We start from the raw sequence: 20,532 nt of genomic DNA, 5'->3' as shown, positions 1-20,532 counted from the left end.
AGATTTCGAGGCGATAGCGGGGGGGTGGGGACCAGCGAAAAAAGATCGTTCCTTTCGTATCGCTAAAAAAGAAAGAAGGATAGAAAGATATAGAATAAAAAAATAAAAAATTTTCTCTATCGTGGATCGCAACGTAGCAACGTGCGAATCTTGCAGTGGGAAGGGGTGATGATGCTCGATTAACGAACGATAACACGCAGTACGTGTAAACTACTCGAGCAGGAGTTTATAAGTTAAGTGGCATAGCACCAAATACCACAGCACACACTGGGCGTCCATTAACGTGACAGGTGATGTATTTATTCCGCTTCTGCATGTGGTCGGCATATTACCTTCGATGTGCTTGCCTCTTCTTATCTCTCTCGATTATCTCTCCATACGCCAATTCGAGTAACGGAAATAGTGTGCGTGAAAAGTTCATCCTCTTTCAAGTAGCGTAATATCGATTCCCATTATTTCATACGTGATCATTCACCGACGTTTATATCTACGTATACCATAACCTAGTCAACATTTTTGCTATTCCTCTCTTCCCCCTTCTGGCATGGTAATATCTGTTACAGATTCCACTCTTGGCAACTTCATTCATTCATACACAAACACATATCGCTCCAAACTTCATTCTCTCTCTCTTTCTTTCTCTCATACCTTTTTGGAATGTTTTTCTTTTTTTTTCTTTTTTTTTTTTTTAATTACTACACAATGTTGGAAGATAATCGTAATATACGCTCAGTACGCTATTGTACATTTTCAATATCGTGCTATATACATATATGTACGTATATTTGCGTGTACATATTTTCGTTTGGGCGCATGAAAGTTGTATCTCTTCGGCATTGCATTACTTTGTATCGCTTTGCGTACAGGAAAAGGAATATTATCGTTACAGTACGTATACTTTTCGATAGTAGGCTGACGTATTTTTGCGAGATATTTTAGCCTGGTAGAACTGGCAATATCTTCCAATGTTGAGACATTCAAAGAAAAGTCGATAGGATTTATCGCTATCTACGTTAGCCAACACCGCTACCTGTATCATCGTGTCTCTATTTGTGTTTTTGTGTTTGTGTTGTGTTTGCGTGGGCGGCAGTTGGGAGGTCATCGGCACGTTCCCCGGCTCCCAGAAACTATCCACCCCTTGGTACTCAACGCGCCTTCACTCTTCCAAACGCCGCTAGGCACTATCATTCGGTGAGTCCGAGAACTTTCCAATTTACCTACCGTTGATCTCAAGTCAAGTCCAAAATTAGCGTACACCGTAAAGAAAGGAACAGAGATTCTCTTTCTCTTGTCAGACAACGTGGCAGTGTACTGCAAGCGAGTTTCATTGGTCTGAGATTCGTTTTTTCAGCGAATCGTGAAAAGAGAAAAAGAAAACAAGAAAAACGTACGAGACTTCTTAAGAGCAGCCGTCGCGTAAGAAAGATCGAGAGAAAAACGCTTTCAACCGACGCGATGATTCGTTGACTTGTCTTCACGGCAGGCATGCTTTTTGTTCTCTTAAGCTTATTTGGAGAAACATACGTTGATCGTACTTATACACATAGGTGCTGGCTTCTTCGTACATACGTATTATATATTTTGTGTGTGTATGTGTGTATATATATATGTATACACACGTACGTACATATATATTTATATATACATATTCTTTTTAATCTTTTTTCGTTGTACACACGTACGCGATACCTTGCACAGTATTGAACGAGAAATAACGCTTGTGCACTTTGAACATCGGGTACGTTCCACCATCTTGCCGTGGAGATGCGATATAAACAGGTCGACAAAACTTGAAGTTAAAACTCGAACGAAGAGGGTACTACTTATCTTTACACAGTAGTAAGATTTCTTTACTTTTTTTTTCTCTCTCTCTCTCTCTCTCTCTTTTCTATTCCACCTTCGACGATTTTCTTTTCTATGCCTCCCCTTAAAAGGAAGATCGTCAAAGACAAACTTCGATCCTCTTGTTCGCGAAGCGAGATAAAACGTATATAAGATAACGGAGTAGAGTGAAATCCCTCGATGATTCAATCTTGTACACGAGCGAAACCGAGACAACCTCTGTAATTATTTTAATTATACACAGAATGTGTGTTTTTCTCACTTTTTTCTTCTTTTTTATTTTTTTTTTTTTCTTTTTATTTTTCCTCCCCCCTTAATGAAACGTATTTTTTGGCGAACGTTGGGCATTCGTATGGGAATGAACGATTCCATTATTCCCGTTGACACTAATCAGTAATACTGTCGATTGACTGATTTGAAACCAGTTGTGAGCTCCCTTCGGCACATCCCGAAGCCAGGGTACGGTCTGGCACCGCGAAGTCACACCTTCTCCTCGACCGGCGGTTCTGTATCTGCTCTCCCTGTAAGTCTTGCACCGCGTCACAATCGACGACCAAACAAAAAATCTTCTTGCACCGTTGTTGCTGATATTTACAAAATAATAAAGAATGAAAAAAATAAAAATATATATATATGCTGTAGAGATAACGATACACGTTTTAATTATCGTATCCGTTGATTATATCACGGATCCCTGTGCCTCGGTTGTTTCTAAGATTTACGCTTTTCTGTCGTCTAGGGTGATTATTCGTTCAGTGGGATGGGAGACAAGACGCACAGCACTGATTTCTCGTCTGGCAAATCAGATAGTGAGTAAACCCAGAAAGGAAACCAATCACACATAACATATACGCAAACACACACACACACACACATCTTGCAGTTCTCTTTTTCGAAAGTACAATCAAACTTTTCAGTTTGTACATGCTTTTTTTAAATTTTTCATTTTTACTTCTTCTTTCTTTTAATTCACGAGTAGAAAGAGCTCGTGAGAATGACTATTTTGTTCTCGATTATTCTACCTGATTATACGGCTTTAATATCTGAGCATGCTTTACTAATGCATCATTGCTCTATCATAGACACTATCTCTTCTTTTTTCTATCTTGATTTAATCATTACGCCTGAGTATCACGATTCGAACGGTACGATTCCGTGTTAGATTAAAGATTGCATAATAAGATTTGTTTGATCCATTAACCAGAGGAGTTTATAGTGTGCCCAAATGACAGTACCTCCTATTCGCCAATAACGCGACTTAATGACACGATAACTCTTTGATCATCGACAGCTGGTATATCGTGTAGCTTAGAGACTGAATTCAAATCATATGTATAATATAATCATGGAACATTCGCTTATAGTTATTTGATCGAATCGATCGTATTCCCGATCGCATTCCTCGAAAGTTCAACTGGTTTCGTTAACCCGTTGACGTAACGTTATCTCTTATGTTTTCCAGTTTTCTTTTTTCATCGATATGGAATACGATCGATCGCGTTCGATCGATAGAAAGAAAAGATTGTACTTAACATATCGAAATGGTTTGTGCAATATGGTTTGACATGGTTTTCTTTCCCATTTTTCCCCCAATTTTAGTATCGACAGGCAGCATCACGGATGTGGATCGACGGGCATTGGTATGTACCACAGCCCCATACTACTCCCGGCGAATTAGCATGGTTTGTAGCTTGTTTTGCATATGAATTATATTTAACAGCATATTACCACAGCCGCGCATTAATCGTAACATTAAACACTTTCGTGAGTTCTCGAAACACGGATGGTTTGCGTAGAACTGAGAAATCGAGCGTCGGCAAAATCGTTCGACTAGACCGGTCGGATTAAACGTATTTGTACATAACGAGCACTGCCGGTTTGTTTATATATGTATAATATAACGTTTGTACATACTAGATTGTACATTGATCGACGCATGCACATGCTGTATATTTGCTGCGATATTCTTTTTTTAATCGATCTTTTTTTTTTTTTGCATCTTTTTGTACAAGTTTTTTTTCTCGCCTTGGCATATTTGAAGTTTGCATTTGATTTCGTATCTTGCGAAAGAATCGGACACGATCGCGAGATTTTAGCTGAACGTTCGCAATTGTCTTAGTATAGACCGAGAGTTGAATCGGCTTGCTCATTCTTTAGACCGATAGATCCATGACGTATACGTAGTTCGTTATTTCCTTTTATTATTTCCTTATGATAACACGATGTGAGTTTCGTGTGCGATGATCGTGATCCTCGAACGCGTGTACGAGTTTCGAAAATAGATGAAATCTCGAATAACGCTAACGAGACTGTCGCGTAGTTGCGCTGTTCTCACGATTTGACTGCATATTCTGCATCCATGGCATAATTTGTGCGTACGTGACGGAAAACGGAACTATACGCCTAAACTGAAATTAACGTGCACGAGTTTGTGCGTGTGTGACGCGTGCCCCGATTGCTTTCTTGCCTTTCTGGTCTGTCGAAAGTATTTAAGAAAGTAAAAGAATAAATCGTGCAACAATTGTATCGACTAGTTTAATGCACATGCACGCAACGATTTCCTATCGTAAAGCAACGAGTCAAAGGATTAATCCGTAAAATGCCAGTTCCTATCGTTCGTTTCAGTCTAACTATGTGGTCATAGTTCTGTGGTCTGTCCCGTGTTAAGTTGCGTCGAATCGGTCATTAACAAACGCGGTGTTTTGCCAACTTTTTTGTTGCTGCAATATATCGATTCTTGTAACGTGCAACAATAGGTTCGTTGCAGAGATGAAAGATTCTCGCAAATTTTTCAGAACGTGTACGTTTCTCTCTCTTCTTTTTTTTCTTTTTTTTTTTTTTTCTTTGACCGTATCGATTCAAGCAGAAAATCAAAATTGAAATTTCATGCGAGAAGCTTTTGAACGGCTGCACCGCTATTAACGCTCATCACACGTCGTAATGAATCGCGTTACGACGAAATTAACGATCGAATGGTGCTTCAGAATGATGGTGGAATGCTGCCATCATCTACCACGTATACAGGTGGCCTAGGTTCGGTAGTCGGAAGTCACGGGGGCCATCACGTAAGGAGATCACTGCCAGATATGGGAACGGCGCCGTCCGAACCGCCGAAACTCTACCCTTACCACTTGCTTGTCATCACCAACTACAGGCTGCCCGCTGACGTGGATCGTTGCAATCTCGAAGTGAGTTATTAAAACGTTTAACTATAACCGCTGAGTCTAGAACACGTAGAATTCCTTTTCGAACGCTAGAATAACGCTTGAATTTCTCTCCAATAAATTCCTCTTTTACTTTGTAAAAAACTGAAGTATAGGACCTAGAGAAATTGGTGGATGAATGGATCGAATGATCGAGACTGACGAAGCGATTATCGAGTAAATAGAAAATTTCTCATCCGGCACGAATAGAGACGATTATTTTACCGATGTTTAATTGTGTTTTGCAGCGGCACCTTTCTGACGCGGAATTCGAGGCAGTTCTTCAATTTACTCGTGCCGAGTTCTATAGACTACCGCAATGGCGTCGTAACGAAATCAAAAGACGCGCCCGGCTGTTTTAACCGGCAACAACCACGCTACGTGTTCTACTTATTACCTTCATCGTGTCACGACTGTGTTATCGTGTTATAGAGTGTACATTCCTTCAGCGTGATAGGTGTATAACGAGAGAGAAGAAAATGAGGAACACATGTTCGGGGAACCAACGATCCGTACTGGTCTTCGATCGCGAACATCGATATCAAATCATCGTCGTCGTCGTCGTGGATGAAAAACGATCGAGAGAATCTCGATCGTACGCTCATACACTCACAAAGAAACGTATAGATGCGTACACACGCGTATAAACATGTGTTCGACGTCCACACGATGGCGCAAACTCATCGACACAAAGGAGCGCACTACAATTCGATGTCAATTTTGTTCTCTCAGCAACGAATCCACAGGCAGCTTGACTCTAATCATTGACAAACTACTTCATCACCCTGTGACTTCGGTGCTTCTTTCGGGACAATCTTCGCTGTTCACAAGAATAAGGGAGAGAAATATGTTTATCCGTTTCTGTGCTTAACAAAAAAGACCTGCCGTACGTATAAAAGTCGAAGACGAAACGGAGAATGGAAACAAGTTGAAACCTTCAAACGCTTGATCCGACATTATTAACGAAGGAAAGTCGTACATCGACTACTGTTATCGAGGATCGTTTCAGAGGGAACGATTTGAGAAAGAGAAAGCTGTCATCCTGTATCTAACATGTACACTTTCATGACCATGAATATCACGGTTTGAAAAGTGAAAACGGTAGATGGGTAATAATTTTAGCGAAGTAGCTGAATATAAGGGTGACAAACATCGTCTGAGGTTTTATCATTTAACAGGAACATCGTCTTGTAACTTAGAGTTTTTCCCCACGAATGTCGACGTATAAAATAGCGCGGCGGGAAGATGTGCAAGATTTAAAGCGAATAAAAACCAGAGAAATGGTAACACTATGTAGCTGACATACATGCGTTGTTGTAAATAAACGAATGAACCAGAAAGGATGAAAGAAGCAACGGAAGTACGAGGAAGTATATATATATATACCTATATATGTATATATACGTTCACATACGTATATACACCATTTTGAGAATTCGCTTGAATCACAGAACACATTTACTATTTGCAAAAGGTTATAACACAAACGCGCTGCCTGCTATCATAGGAGCTATCACTATTATTATTATTATTATTATTATTATTATTATTATTATTAATTTTTAACTATTATTATTATTATATTTTACTATAAGCAACATGAAAAATTTAAGATACATGTAAGTAGATAGGAAGTTCAGCTTGCCGGATGACGTAATTATCAACGTATTTAAATATTATCGTTAATTTTGCATGTTGTTTCACTATTTCAACACATGCGTACAGACGACGTATCTGTTGGCAAACTACTATACATAGGTATAAGATTTTCCTTAACTCGATTTCCCTTGACTCGTATCGACGATACACGAAAAAGAGTTCTGCAGTGCGATTAGAGATATATATCGCGAACGTATTTACGTGTATTTGGATAAGCGAGAATTATGGAAAAACGGGAAAATAAAAAAGGGGGAAAAAATAACATTTATCACAGACAGTTGTTCCACCTTATACGAGTATGTCAGGCGGCAAGCTGAATACGCGAAAGAAAAGGTGTGCGTACGTTGAAATGCAACTGTTAAATTTGATCCAACGGGATACAAATTTTTGTACGATTTCGTGGAGCGTAACGTATATCCGAACCGGTCGCGACTCTGCAACGCAATGAAAAACGTAAGAAAAAAAAAGTAAATAACGATGAGGGGATGCGTTTTCGATCTGGCGGGAAAAACATACACGCGGGGATGTGCGTCCTTTGAACGAGCTGAAAATTACATTTTATTCCACATTTCGCCTCGCCCTGAGTCATACGTGCCTATATATATATAAAAATCGGCGGAGATTTCTGAACACGTGAAGTCGTGAGAGAGCACTTTCGATAAAGTACGCGTTGCGTACGTTCGTGAAATTTCTTGCAGTGTTTTTCTCACGGCTTCGCTACGAGAAGATGGGAACGTGCTCCATGATCTTGTGCAATGCGACTTTGCGAACTCACCAGACGAAGAGAAAAATAAACAAAAACTTTAAGAAGAAAAGTAACCATGTACTCTGCGTGAAAGAATATATCATTTGTGTGTATATTTAGCAAAGCAAACGAAAAAGGGACAGGAACAGAGAGTTCTCTTATCCGCGTGATATCGTTTCTCGTTTCCTAGTTGTCCGCTTTTGTACACACTTTCAGAACCAATAAACTGCAATATTCCTCTTTCATTTGCAATGTTTTATCGATAGAAGCCAAATTTCGATCGTTACTACTTACTTCTTTCGTCGATCGTGCATCATCCTTTACGTTTTTTCATCTCGTTTCCTCTCATACGTCTCGCTTCTGTTTAATTCCTTTCTGTCTTTTCGTCCTATTGCGTTTTACCGGCTCGTTTTTAATCGAACAAGAGTCACGCGTTAACGATGTATTTTAATTTAGTGACCGCTGTCAGATCATGGTGCACCGTGTCATATATTACCGTGCAATGCGAACCAATGTATATTTCTGTTGTATAGAGCACATTGCTTCCGCTAGTCCCTCGAATTAAATGAACGCAAACCTACGCCTAGTATTCACGCGTCTCTTCGCATTCTTATCGATGCATTCAACGACGCGATCGAACCTTTGCTCGTATCACTTGCGTACTTTCCACGTCTCGTCGTTGTCAAAGTGATGCGTTACAAACATGTGTGGTATCGATCCGTTATTGTACAAGATTCTCTTCAAACGACTCTTTTTTCTCGAAAATTTTACTCCTACTTTTTATTAAAAACAGCATGGAAAATTATACATTACGATATATCGTATAAACGATTCGTCGTTCGCACTTTGGTTCCTAGTAATTTCTTCGCCTTACATAATACACTTCTGTCGATCGTATTTCTTATTACTATCTCATGAAATAAATAAATCACTTGTCCCAGCGTTGCCTTTCGCAATCTGCCGTGTTCTTTTATTATCCACTATCTTCTATTATTCCAGCGGAAAATCTAAGAAACGTTCGATTTCTCTCGAAGAATAACGAAGCCCTCCAAAACGCTGGACAACGCCTCGTACTCGTCTAGAGCAAGTTCTGCTCTTTCTCCGGAGGAAAGCAACGTTGGTGTCGTGTGAACGTATCCACCAGAGATGGATTTAGGATTGCCAGCTTTGCCCACGATGTCTACAGCCTTTCCAACCCTCACAGACACCGGTAGACTCTGATCAAAATACAATCCGATCGGTCTCGAATATTCCCGTAGCGTTAAATTATCTTTGCCCACGAGGGAAATGGTCAATACATACCTGCAAATTTTCATCCAAGGTGACCAACCATCTAGGTTCCATCGCAAGCGCCAGACAATACATCAAATAATGTGATTTCGACAGGATCAGATTTTGACAATCAAGAAACGCCACCAGGACTACCAGTAATCCAGCTAAGGCGACCTTGTCCAACACCTTGGAAGCGTATCGCAAAGGAGATATCGACAACGTACCCTGATAAACAATTTTTTATTTACTAAACCAATCGTTCGTCGATTAAGATCGACACAATTTTTAATCGGTCTTTTTTACTTTGCCAAGATGGACCAAGCCTTGGGAAATTCGAACGAGGAATAGGTGCGTGGGGTTCTTCGCGTGGTAACAGGCCAGTTGCCTCAGCATAGTGGCGAGACGCGCATTATTCGTCCCAGCACCGACAAGACCGAGAGCAAAGATCGCATTGTTAGCTACGTCAGAATCGTTGTCGTGGCTGTATTTGTTCAGCACATCCAAGACTGACAAGTCTGGATTTGACAAAAAGGATAGACCTAGAGCGAGTGGCATCGCGCGTCTCGCAGCCGTGGGACCGTATCTTCCTATCTGAAGAACGATCGTTCGTGCAAACAGACTGATCGCTTTTATTCGCGTTTAAGGACTTTTTATCACCTGTCCGAAGATCCTCGAGTCCTCTTTTCCCTCTCCTAACCCAACGGCAGCGACACCCAAGGTAGCTATGGCCTGCGTCGATCCAATATCCCTGAAGAGTACGCAAGAAATTGTAGAAAAGTGCCGGTAGATATTAACGATAGATAAATTTCCGATTACTTTGATCCTGCATGCTTCTCTTCTAATTTCTCTTTCGTTCTCTTCTCAGAAAATTCGACGATTCGAGACCGCTGATCGCAGCAGCAGCTCGTAGGACTGTTAACCGGGGTGACGGGAACGCCTTCGCCGTTCGCCGGTTCCGAACAAATTCGTAATAGTCCTTGAACGATCAATACATCTCCTGTACCGGCATATGCACACACCTGAGACCAATGAAATATTTTCGAATCCTGAAGATTATGATAGATCATAGAACATTTTAACAAAGAAGAAAGCATTGCCTCCAGCATAGTCTGCGCAGCAAGCTTGTAGGGGTCAGGTAAGACTTCGAGCGCAGCTGAAGGTGCGTCTATGATGTCGCGACAACCCATGTAGATCATACCCAGCGCCAGCGGTAGAAATCTACAAAAACAAGGTCAAACGAACCCTCGTTCGCACAGTCGTGAAACGTATTTGATAGATATACTTCTGTCTTTAACCTGGAGTAGGTACTAGACAGCTTTTGAGGTGTAAGCTCTATCAATCTCTGCAGAAGCGTCGACGAGGCTTCAGCGTCGGCAGAGCCAACGTTTATCAAACCTATCGCGATCGCTCCGAGAGACACGATTTCCATGGTACCTAAAAATCGTTAATCTCCAAAATATCTCTTGGTGGGAGTTAATCATCGCAAACGTACTTGCTTCGTCTACCAATACTCCGGTTAAAAGTTCCGTAACATCAGACCTCTGCGAGCCAGCGTAGGCCAAACCCAGTCCTAAAACTGCGCCGATTCTCAGTGTAATGTTTTCGGAATACACGTAGTCGCTGAGGAGCGCCAACGCTGGATCGCATTCGTTGCGAACACCACAGTTAACCAAACCTATCGCGAGCAAAGCGCCTGCTTTGATGTTGTGATCGTTGGTGTAGAGATACCTGCGAGGTAAGCGTATCTTAGACCGCGGGCGTTTGTCTATAAATCATAGTTGCATTACGATAAGAGACGCGATTCACTTGTCGATCGGTACCAGACCACCGTCCACGTCCCACATGTGTATCAGTCCCAAAGAAGCGGTTGCCGAGAGCATTCCGTGCTCCTGTCAAACAGTTTTCTTCGATTTGAGCTGTTTCGAAAGTTTCTAGTTCAAGAGTCTCTGATATTTATGCAAAAACCTTATTTTTATAAACCCAGCAATCGGCGGTGTTCGCCATCAGTTTGTCCTGACCGAAGCCAGCGTGAACGAAACCGGAAACGAACGTAGCTGCTAGATTGGCCCTGGCTGAGTCGTATTCCGCTCGTCTCAGGGTATTAGTTTCTAGCCAGGTTTTGTAAATGTCATCCGGGTGTTTGGGTTCCAGAATGTCGAGTTCCCTCGCCAGCAAATGATAATGATTATTGACGTGACTGTTGCTTAAGATAGCTTCGATATCCTTGGCATCGCCTCCTTCGTAATCCTTCTTTAATGGATTCTCCTGAAGAGCGATGAATTATGCGAATGGAAAATAGGGTCTCGCGTGTAAGAATAACTCACGTAGAATCCGATGAATTACCCTTTGTCTTACGAGTATAAATGACAATTGTTTTCGCATTAAGTCGTCAGGGCAGGTGGTGAGACATTTGTGCACGAGATCCGAGTCTCCCAATTGAAGGGCCACTAACATTGCTTTGCAATATTCTTGAAATCGTAGATAATGGTCGACCACGGTTTGCAATATTTGTCTTCTTTCGATATCCTCGCTGACCGTTAGAAAGTGATTAAAAAACGGGATAAAGTTGCTTAAATTTTAGTTGTCGTTTCGGAAAATTCACCTGTAGGCCGCGCAACTCTCCAGATACCGACAAACCCTCTCAAAATTCGTATTATCCAAACTCTCGTTTAAAAAGTTCAATTGATCGATCTCCAAACATAGATCGCATCCAGGTATTTCGGCGTTGTGCTTCATGTCGAATTTTATGATACCGTTTACCAAAGGAGTAAGCTGCGTTCTACCATAAGCAGAAGGAAACAAATAAATAAAAGATTCCATTTCGTTTTTCACAATCCATTCATTTTATATATCGTCGCCACAGATATGATCACATTTCTTCGTATCTAAAAATACCTGATACGGTCCTCGTCCTTTACAGGAGCGTTCGTCCACTCGTCTACAATTTCAGCTTCGAGCTGTCTGACGTACTCGTGACCCCACTCACCAGGATTCGTCACTTCACCGTCGGTGCAATATCGCAAACATTCTTTGGAACCAGGCGTGGCTCCAGCCATCGATAATACGCTCAATACTTCCGCGAATTGCCGTTTCACATCCCTCCTTCGAATCCTTTTATGCGCGTTCTTCATATCGTTGTACGAGTTCTTCAAATACTTGAGAGGTTTCGGTACGGAAGTCATCGATGTTGTCGAAGTTTGCATCAACAATCGAAGTTGACTCAGGGATATTAACATCGCATCTTCGTCTTTCCCCTCGAATTTTAATTAAAAAATGCGATCGATGTGACACCGAAGATTTGAGTTAGGTAACGATTGGATTTGAAATTGTTTTAGCAGCTAACGCTTTATGAAATGTAATTACACGCGTATCTATGACAGTTATTAGGTTAAGAAAGCGAATTGCATATAGCGTTATTGTTACCATCAACACGTCGACCAACTGGTACAGCTCTTCTTGCAAGCGTGCGTCTTCCTCGTTCTAACAAATGTTTCCTTGATTAGAGACGAATGAAAAGCTTGGTATTTTTCTTTTTTTTTTTATTAATATGGTTACCATTTCCGACTCCTTTTGCGGACCGAGTTTAGCCATCGTTGCAGTTTGCGAAATCTCAGTGAACCGTTCTTAACGGAAAATTATTTTTTACATCGACGGGATTCGTGAAAATATTTGATGACGCTTTCTCGACTCTTCGTGTAACAGATTCGATTCTCTTTTTTTTCGCTTGTCAGTTACACAGAGTAATCAAGGCCCGGCGAACCTCTCGAATTTCAATCTTTGCGTCTGACGCAAACAGACTCGTACTACTAAAACAGTGGAAAGGATGAAACGCAAGATCGAGGTACAAGAAAGAAAAGGAGGAAGAAAAAGATTTCACCTGTTACTTAACGAGTAATACTTTAAAGTTATAATTTATTTAGTTGTAACAAAAGTATCGTAATTACACTATACGTTTAATGCGTAACAATACGTACATACGTATATATATATATGTACATATATACAGTTGCATAGGATACAGTATCATATATATACAGTATCGTCGATAAGAAGTTCCTAAACTTGATTTCCTTTGTACCCTGATTATTTATTTGAACGTTATCACATTCTCTCATTGCTTCGTACGCGATATTCCACGTGATCATCATACTCTATTTTAAAAATCTACTTTGCTGACAATCGCGTGGAAAATCGTTATCGCTGGATCTGTCTAATCGCTTCGAAGGCCTCGCGAACAATGCGCGTACTTCAATCTTTTTTTTTTTCCTCCGTGAACAGTACAATTTCCTCTAAACATGACGTTACTTAAATTAAAAAACAAAGATAATAACAGGTTCTGCGAGCGCTTCTCTTCTCGATCCAAGTGGAAATTCCATACACCGGATAATTCGAACGTCACTTGGCCGCGGTTCTCTTTTTCCTGCCATATTCTTTTGTTTCTTAATCGAGTTTTTAAATTACGTTTTACACGCGCGTGCAATCGGGTCATCTTAAGCATATCTTAGGAAAAGTCTTATTGCTCTTTGAAATAGAGGAACATTTCAGGAATGATTCTGCAACGTCTAGCTCCGTTTTCACGATCGGAACGAAGAACAAACGCATCGGAAGTCATTGTTGCGTACAGATTCGCGCAAAGGAAAATTAGTTCCTATCAATGACGACGATTTCGCATCCTCGAGAAGTTTACCATGGACGATATGTTTCGTCCTATACTCGGACGATTCTGACCTCGATGAAATCCGATCGAGGCGCTCGACTTTTCATCGCGATGAATATGTACGCAACGACCGACTTGATCGATCGTCGATCGTTGTACACGCGGTCGGTCGTTCATTCTCCCTTCGTTATTTCCAGTGTCTTTCTTTTCCTTCGTTTCGCTAACGCGCACGCATCAACGAATAACCGCGTTTCGTTACACATCACGTTACCAAGCCGATAATTTTTCCTCTCTTTTTTATTTTCTGATCTTCCGCGCGTATCGTTCGAGATAGGTACATCGTGCTAGGCTCGATGAATCGTTTTCTACCTGAAAGATATGTCAAGCTCGATTAACTGCTACTCGTCGATATGTCTCGTTTCTCCGACCGTATACCTTAAATGTCGCGACCTTGTTAGAACGGTATATATTTGGCAAATCTTTAAGGCTATCGCGTAAATGCAAATACAATTGTCGTTCCTAATCGTTAAGAAAAAAAAAGAAAAAAGAGCGTTGCGCACACGCGTATCGCCGATGCGTGAAGGATATCTCATCGAGGAAAATTCTTGCGATCTTTTTCATACTATAATCCGAAACGAACGATTCAACGGAACCGGTGTTAATTGAAGTGAGATATAAGTAAGTACGTCCGTTGCTAGATCGCGCGAATAACAGAAAACGAACTCTATCGATACTCGAATAAAAAATAGTTACGTTACGACTCACTATAGACAAAATTATGCTTAAGAAACCAACGTTTAGACCTAACATCGCGCAACGAATGCTCGCGAGATGCCGTTTATAACCAGGGAGAGAAATTCGTCGAAGAAAGAAACGAAACGCTAAAGGAAGAATGATCTCCGAACGCCACCGCACGAAAAAAACAAAGAAATAGGAAATGTGCGCGCTAACGTTAAAACGTGTCATCGATCTCGCTCGGTTTTGCCCGCTTGGGCAACGTGCTACGTTGTCGCTTGGTTTCTTGGTCACAGAAATTATGCATCGGCCTTCCTAAGAACGGGACGAGAGTCGTCCAAAGTATAACGCGATAGTTTCAAGAAATAATTTTCCGTAGAACGATCTTCTCTCGAGTTTCGTTGTTGCGTTTAAAAGTCTACTCTTAATTGGAAGGATAAGGACGACGAGAAGCAAGAAGGAACCCGAGTCTCCACGAACGTTGCAACAATCGCGTACGAAATAGGAATGTGCTCTCTCCCTGTCTGATCGTTCGTTACGATAAGATTCGCTTCTCTAATTAATCTTCCTGCATCGTCCCTAAACGCAATTAACGCGTCCCGCTCGTGGAAACTCCACGGCTCAGCGGTGAGCGACCAAATACCGACTACGTCATTTTCTTTTCTTTTCTTCTTTTATTTTTTCTTTCAGTTTTATTCCGCCTGACGCGCACGAGCACACCACACGTCTCAGATAAAGATCGATCGTTTTCGCGGAATTCCCGCGTGCAAATCGCTCGTCCGTTCCGCTTTACAATCGTACGATTTCGCGACTGCATCGAAGAACGATCGTCGAAGACTCTTTTTCTCATCTCTGCGCCATCTTTCTCGCGATTCCACGGAACTTACGCGATCGAAAACGGAATACGCGTCGGTGCGATCGTTTCATGGTCGGTGTAGCGGATCTCGTCCTCGCATCTATACGTATCTAACGCGGCGTTGAGTTATTAAATATTATGATACTTGGAAGGATCGGATAAAATCTTACGTACAAAGGAAACGACGCGTACGTTAAACGGCTAGGGCTTGTCAAAAAATAAATACATTCGTTAACTACTATCGCGCGTACGAGGCGAGAAACGCGCAGTAGGCGAGTACCGTTCATTAGCTGAGCTGTTCGTTCCTCGGAACATGGAAAACGTAGACGTTATTCGTTCTATCGCTCGAAGTCTCTACCTTGTTTACGTATCGTTTGAACAGATTATAGAATGAAATAGGACACTCGTTCGAATCTCTGTCGCGTTTCCCTCGTCGTTCTTTACGATCGATAACGATAATATCGGATCGAATGCGCGCCGACGTCTTATCACATGCGCGTACACCTAAGACCTAAAAGTCACGAGCGTCGTCGTTCCGGCCCGTTTCCTATTCTAACGATAGGTTAGATTCTAACGACAAAAGAAGAAAACAGTATCGGATCGTCGCGTGTCGCGAGGATCCAGAATCGCGATCCATGGTCTTTGGCAGTATAAAGGCGCGCTTAACGTATATACGTAGTATACAGAAATAGGAAGAGCAAGAACCGTTCGACGGATACGATTGGTCCGATACGCGAACGAGGGTGAAATCGAATCTCGAGATCGTTCTCGAGTCACCACCCGAAACCGCAATACTGTTTTCACTTTTTACTCGAGCTTCCGAACTCGGGTATCTCCGAATGTTCGACGCCGCTCAACACGTCTTGAATCTCTTGCAGGCTCTTTCCCTTCGTCTCCGGTAATATCAGCACCGTGAACAACACGCTGGCCACGCAGAATACGGCGAAGATCCAGAACAAGGCGAATTGGCCGAATACATCCTGTAGATTGTTAGCGAACTTGGTGATGAAGAAAGAGACCAACCAGCACACGCACACGGTGATTCCGGAAGCCTTCGATTTCACGTTCGATGCGAACATCTCACCCATCACGGTCCACGGGAGGGGACCCCAACCTATGCAATATACCGAGATGAAGATGACCAGCGACACGATAGGAAGCCACGATATGGCGCTGACGTCCGACTTTGTAACATCTTGGAGGAACATGTACAGACCCAGGGCGATCTAGAAATCAAACACACATAGCAGCTGTAAATAGGAAACTCAGGTGGCGGGATATTTGGTAAGAAAGATAATCAGCGCGGCGATGCTCCACTCGCTTCGAATAAACTTCAACTCGGATCGTTCGGACGGTACGCGTCCGACGATGCTCGCAAGACGGGAAAAAGAATTCGCGATCGGCCGATTATCAGATGATTATCAGAAGATCGGCGCTGTCGGTAATTAACCGCATTCCAGACATTTCCGGACTCGTCTCGTGTCTCACCGACGCTCGCTACCTCGATCGACTTCTCTGTCTCGTCGTTTTTTCTTACCTTCGTCATCCGTTCACCGTTATTACGAAATTCAGAAAACAGCGTTGTGGCTGGCGAAGCAACGATCGATCCTGCGTACGCGTGCACGTAACGAGGCATTGACATTGATCGCGGCCGCGGATCGGTGCAACAATCTACGGCTATGGATAATTAACTGCTCGACCTCACGATTCCAGATGCGTGAAGTCATCGGAACAACCGACGATTTCCGTGTCGACGCGTCGCTTCTTTCTGTTTGCGGAAATTTTCTTCCAGGCACGCGTTGCGAACATTACGGTAAACGAGCAGCAAGCGTAATTTTATTAATTAATCGATTCAAATTATTAATACCTATATCCGTATAGTTCGAGGTTCAGCGAGCTGTTCGACGTTGAAAAAGAACGTTCGTTCCGTTAAAAAAAAAAAGAGCAATCAAGGATTCATTGGCCGTGGTTCAATCAGTAGGATGTCGAGAACGCGTAGAAGCGTAAGAAAAACCTTGATAAACGCGCGTGATAAACTACTTGTACCGCGTTAGAGAAAATTCAATCGTGGATTCCAAAAATCCATTCGTCGTCGAGAGCGATTTTATTGGAGCGCGTGAAATATACTTTCGATAATCGAAGATAAGCGAAAGAAGTTATCGCCTTTGTTTCGTGTAAAAATTGGATCGAGAATCGAGCGACGAAGGTGGATCACTGGGGCGACCGGTGAAGAAAAGAGCGAACGAAGGTCGTGCGTTCGTGTTGCACCGTTGCGATGGAATGCGACGCGCATCAGAAGTACATCTACACGCGATCGCGAGATTACATAAATCGATTTGAATAGGCGTCGCAAGGCCGCGATCGATTTGTTGCCGCTATTTTGCAATACCTGCGAAAAGTACGCAATGGACAGTGGATCAAGGCCACGGAAACGCGATACAACGACAAATCGTTGCAAATTCTCCACGAGGATCTGGTAATCTCTCTCTCTCTCTCTCTCTCTCTCTCTCTCTCTCTCTCTCTCTCTCTCTCTCTCTCTCTCTCTCTCTCTCTCTCTCTCTCTCTCTCTCTCTCTCTCTCTCTCTCTCTCTCTCTCTCTCTCTCTCTCTCTCTCTCTCTCTCTCTCTCTCTCTCTCTCTCTCTCTCTCTCTCTCTCTCTCTCTCTCTCTCTCTCTCTCTCTCTCTCTCTCTCTCTCTCTCTCTCTCTCTCTCTCTCTCTCTCTCTCTCTCTCTCTCTCTCTCTCTCTCTCTCTCTCTCTCTCTCTCTCTCTCTCTCTCTCTCTCTCTCTCTCTCTCTCTCTCTCTCTCTCTCTCTCTCTCTCTCTCTCTCTCTCTCTCTCTCTCTCTCTCTCTCTCTCTCTCTCTCTCTCTCTCTCTCTCTCTCTCTCTCTCTCTCTCTCTCTCTCTCTCTCTCTCTCTCTCTCTCTCTCTCTCTCTCTCTCTCTCTCTCTCTCTCTGTGTCCCCTTTGTTTCGAAGATTCCGAATTTTTCGAATTGCAATCGTGATTCAAAACGATGGAATGTACGTTCTGGTTGTTTGTGCAACTTGTCGATGATACTAATTGACCGATAATGTAATTTTAAAAGAACTGTCAATCTATCGTTGAAACAATGGGACTTGTCATTGAGATGAGAGATAAGACCGATTATATATGCCGTCTCTCCGACACGAAGAACAATAGTTTCGACTTGCCAGAGACGTAGATGGTCCGCGTGACATTGGAATTTTTCCAAGCAAATCACGATCTTAGAACGTTTCGGAATGAAATCGCTATCAATCGTTATCACTGTACCGGAGAAGTCGATCAAACGCCAGACAAATTCTAACCGCGAATCTCCGCGGCATCGCTGATATTCCAGGTGGAATAGTGGGAAACATGGCGCAGGTACTTACGAAATACCGCGAAAATTGCACGTCACGTAACTCGATTAGGTAACTGTTCGAAAAACGTGGTTATGTGACCGTCGAAACGCATCGTCACCGACGAGTTGTTTTATAATCGAGGTGGCCACGGAGCGAAAGCGTAACTCGGTGTCCGCGTTATGCTGCCTGGAATGACAATCGATCGCGTTTCGTACGTTTTGAACGATCGCGGAATAATTTGTTCGCCATTAACCGATGCTTCCAAGCGTTAAAGTAGCCTTTACGAAATATCGTTACGACACCGGAGGGTACGAGACCCGGTTAGCGTCCGGAGAATCGTACCTCTCGCTCGTAGCTGTCGTTCGATTCCACGTGCACGCGTTCGATCGAGGACAATCGATAGAAGCGTTGCAATTTTATATTTCCAAGTCGCGAGGACTAACATCTCCATCGCCTTGTTTTTCGATAAACACGACTCACGCGGTAGCATCGTAAAGAAATACACGGCCATCTTAATTGCGGCGAAAGCAATACGATAACGCGATAGCAAGGGAGCGACAGTACGTTCTTTGTACGATACAATTGCTACTTCTATGGAGTAACGTAGCTATGCGACTAGAACGTAACGCGATAAATTTATACGATAAACACGGACTTTGGAAATATTTCACTTACCAAGGAGGCAATCTCGCCAACGCCGGACGTAATGAGCAGCATTCTCCTACCAAGTCTGTCAACGATCACCGGCGTGACCCCGGAAGCAACCACCTGCACACTACCGACGATCAGAGTCGATATGGAGTCAGGTAACGCACTGTGCGCAGCCTGGAAGATGGATCCCATATAGAAGAGGACCACGTTGATGCCACTGCACTGTTGGAACGTCACGAGCAAGCACGTATATATCAAAGCTTTAAGGTTCGCCTTCACGTTGAATAAATCGCTGATCTTCGCTTCGCTCTTGAATGCTTCGTCGATGGCAGCCTAAACATCAAACAAACAGATTACGATCGACTATCTATTTATTCGAACCACATCGCAAACGCCGATGTTAATTGCTTTCCGTATCAAAAAAGTCGAATCATCTTCCATCGATAAATCCAAGAAAAATTTGTATTAATGGCTTGATAAACAAGTTGCGCGCAACTTGTCGCGAAGAGTGTGAAAAAGTTGAAGGAAAACGATGGAAGAAGAGATCGAAGAAACGATGGACGACGAAAAAAAAATATCGGTTCGGCGACCTACCGATCGAGATCTATTAGAAATTCATCGAATTTTAACAACGCGTGACGACGCGTCGATACGCGTAACGATCGCGTTGCTGCGGCACGTGACACGTTAGTCAGCCGACTACGCAATAGGGCATACTCGGTAGCGTATAGAGGCACGTTGGAGGTTGCAGGAACGCTCCTCCGCGCTGTCATCGTTGACGGATCAAGGAACGACCTTACCCCCCGGCCTCGTTAAGCAAACGTTACCCGAACGCCGCACTGATACGACGTTGCGCCGCTCGCTCGCGCTTTACCACGCGATCGGTCTTATCGTGACGCTCCTCTTATCGACTCTCGCCCTCCGCATCGATTTTTGGTAAAATTCCTGTGTTTATGCGAGACCTTGTTATCAATCCTTCCGATTCTTCTTCTTGCGTCATACAAAATTCTGTTTATATTTATCGTTTGCTGGTTGCTCGTTGCTTCTATAAACGATGCAAACTCTTGCGACGGTTTTAAAACCGTGCAAACGTTATTCCTTTGTATCTATTCTCCTGCACTTTGCCGTTACGTACAACAAGGTGCTGCATATTGCGTACTAATATTCCTGCGTTATCGGATTACGATTATTCCTAACGAAACCGCGCCTGGTCCATTTAACGCGCCGGAAAAGATCTCGAGGCCTCGTTCAATTTCGTCTCGCATAACGACGGTCATCTTGGTCGGTGTTGCGACATTCAGGCACGTGCTTCGTATGTACGAGCTTCTCTCGCGATCAACGTGACCTTTCCGACGCGTGCTGGCGGAAATTGTTCTAGTCTCGACAGCACACGGAAATAGTCGGTACCGCGCGGAAATAGAATTCAACGGACGACAACGACAACGTTTCTGAACTACTCTCGGGTCGTATTTTTTTTTTTTTTTTTTTTTTTTTTTTTTTTTTTTTTTTTATTTTCTTTCTTTTTTTTGTCTCTTTTTTTTTTTATGC

The 20,532-nt window shown here is 42.8% G+C and overlaps 3 protein-coding genes across 18 annotated transcripts in view; 1 reads left to right on the top strand and 2 right to left on the bottom strand.

Annotated features, from left to right (window-relative positions):
* LOC100740827 (actin-binding LIM protein 2) overlaps positions 1–7,495 on the top strand; it is a 33,016-nt gene extending 25,521 nt beyond the window's left edge. For 6 of the 16 annotated variants that reach the window (XM_012386099.3, XM_012386098.3, XM_012386094.3 and 3 more), the window contains 5 exons: positions 1,091–1,191; positions 2,582–2,651; positions 3,442–3,524; positions 4,827–5,030; positions 5,294–7,495. In XM_012386099.3, the coding sequence (XP_012241522.1) occupies positions 1,091–1,191; positions 2,582–2,651; positions 3,442–3,524; positions 4,827–5,030; positions 5,294–5,407 (572 nt within the window). In that variant the 3' untranslated portion in view covers positions 5,408–7,495. Of the gene's footprint in view, positions 1–1,090; positions 1,192–2,267; positions 2,366–2,581; positions 2,652–3,441; positions 3,525–4,826; positions 5,031–5,293 lie in introns of those variants that run through there. The other 10 variants (XM_024367936.2, XM_012386096.3, XM_012386102.3 and 7 more) reach the window with 8 other exon arrangements.
* Positions 7,496–7,843: 348 nt separating this feature from the next.
* On the bottom strand, positions 7,844–12,022 carry LOC100741345 (26S proteasome non-ATPase regulatory subunit 2-like). The gene is made up of 12 exons (XM_024367939.2): positions 11,617–12,022; positions 11,324–11,500; positions 11,065–11,251; positions 10,687–10,986; positions 10,528–10,610; positions 10,214–10,449; positions 10,017–10,155; positions 9,538–9,939; positions 9,379–9,469; positions 9,025–9,312; positions 8,752–8,946; positions 7,844–8,666 (listed from the first exon to the last, which is right to left on the bottom strand). Exons 1-12 carry the CDS (start codon positions 11,955–11,957, stop codon positions 8,457–8,459), a joined length of 2,649 nt encoding a protein of 882 aa, XP_024223707.1. The 5' UTR covers positions 11,958–12,022; the 3' UTR covers positions 7,844–8,456.
* Positions 12,023–12,605: 583 nt separating this feature from the next.
* The window catches only part of LOC100740708 (facilitated trehalose transporter Tret1), a 27,303-nt gene continuing 19,376 nt past the window's right edge, over positions 12,606–20,532 (bottom strand). The window contains exons 6-7 of the mRNA XM_024367937.2: positions 19,009–19,317; positions 12,606–16,195 (exon numbers count right to left, since the gene is read on the bottom strand). Of these exons, the coding sequence (XP_024223705.1) occupies positions 15,770–16,195; positions 19,009–19,317 (735 nt within the window). The 3' untranslated portion in view covers positions 12,606–15,769. The remainder of the gene's footprint in view (positions 16,196–19,008; positions 19,318–20,532) is intronic.

The sequence above is a fragment of the Bombus impatiens genome, unplaced genomic scaffold (assembly GCF_000188095.3).
Source record: "Bombus impatiens unplaced genomic scaffold, BIMP_2.2 scf_0377, whole genome shotgun sequence".
Taxonomy (NCBI): Eukaryota; Metazoa; Arthropoda; class Insecta; order Hymenoptera; family Apidae; genus Bombus; species Bombus impatiens.
The sequence above is the reverse complement of the archived record's forward strand: the minus strand, read 5'-3'. Positions and strand labels throughout refer to the sequence as shown.

Excerpts from the sequence above, each read along its gene's own strand:
- LOC100741345 (XM_024367939.2), bottom strand. The coding sequence starts at position 11,957 with ATGTTAATATCCCTGAGTCAACTTCGATTGTTGATGCAAACTTCGACA. Across the intron at positions 11,252-11,323 it reads GAGAGTTGCGCGGCCTACAG|CGAGGATATCGAAAGAAGAC; the intron begins GTGAATTTTCCG and ends TCTAACGGTCAG. Across the intron at positions 8,667-8,751 it reads CCTTGGATGAAAATTTGCAG|AGTCTACCGGTGTCTGTGAG; the intron begins GTATGTATTGAC and ends TATTTTGATCAG.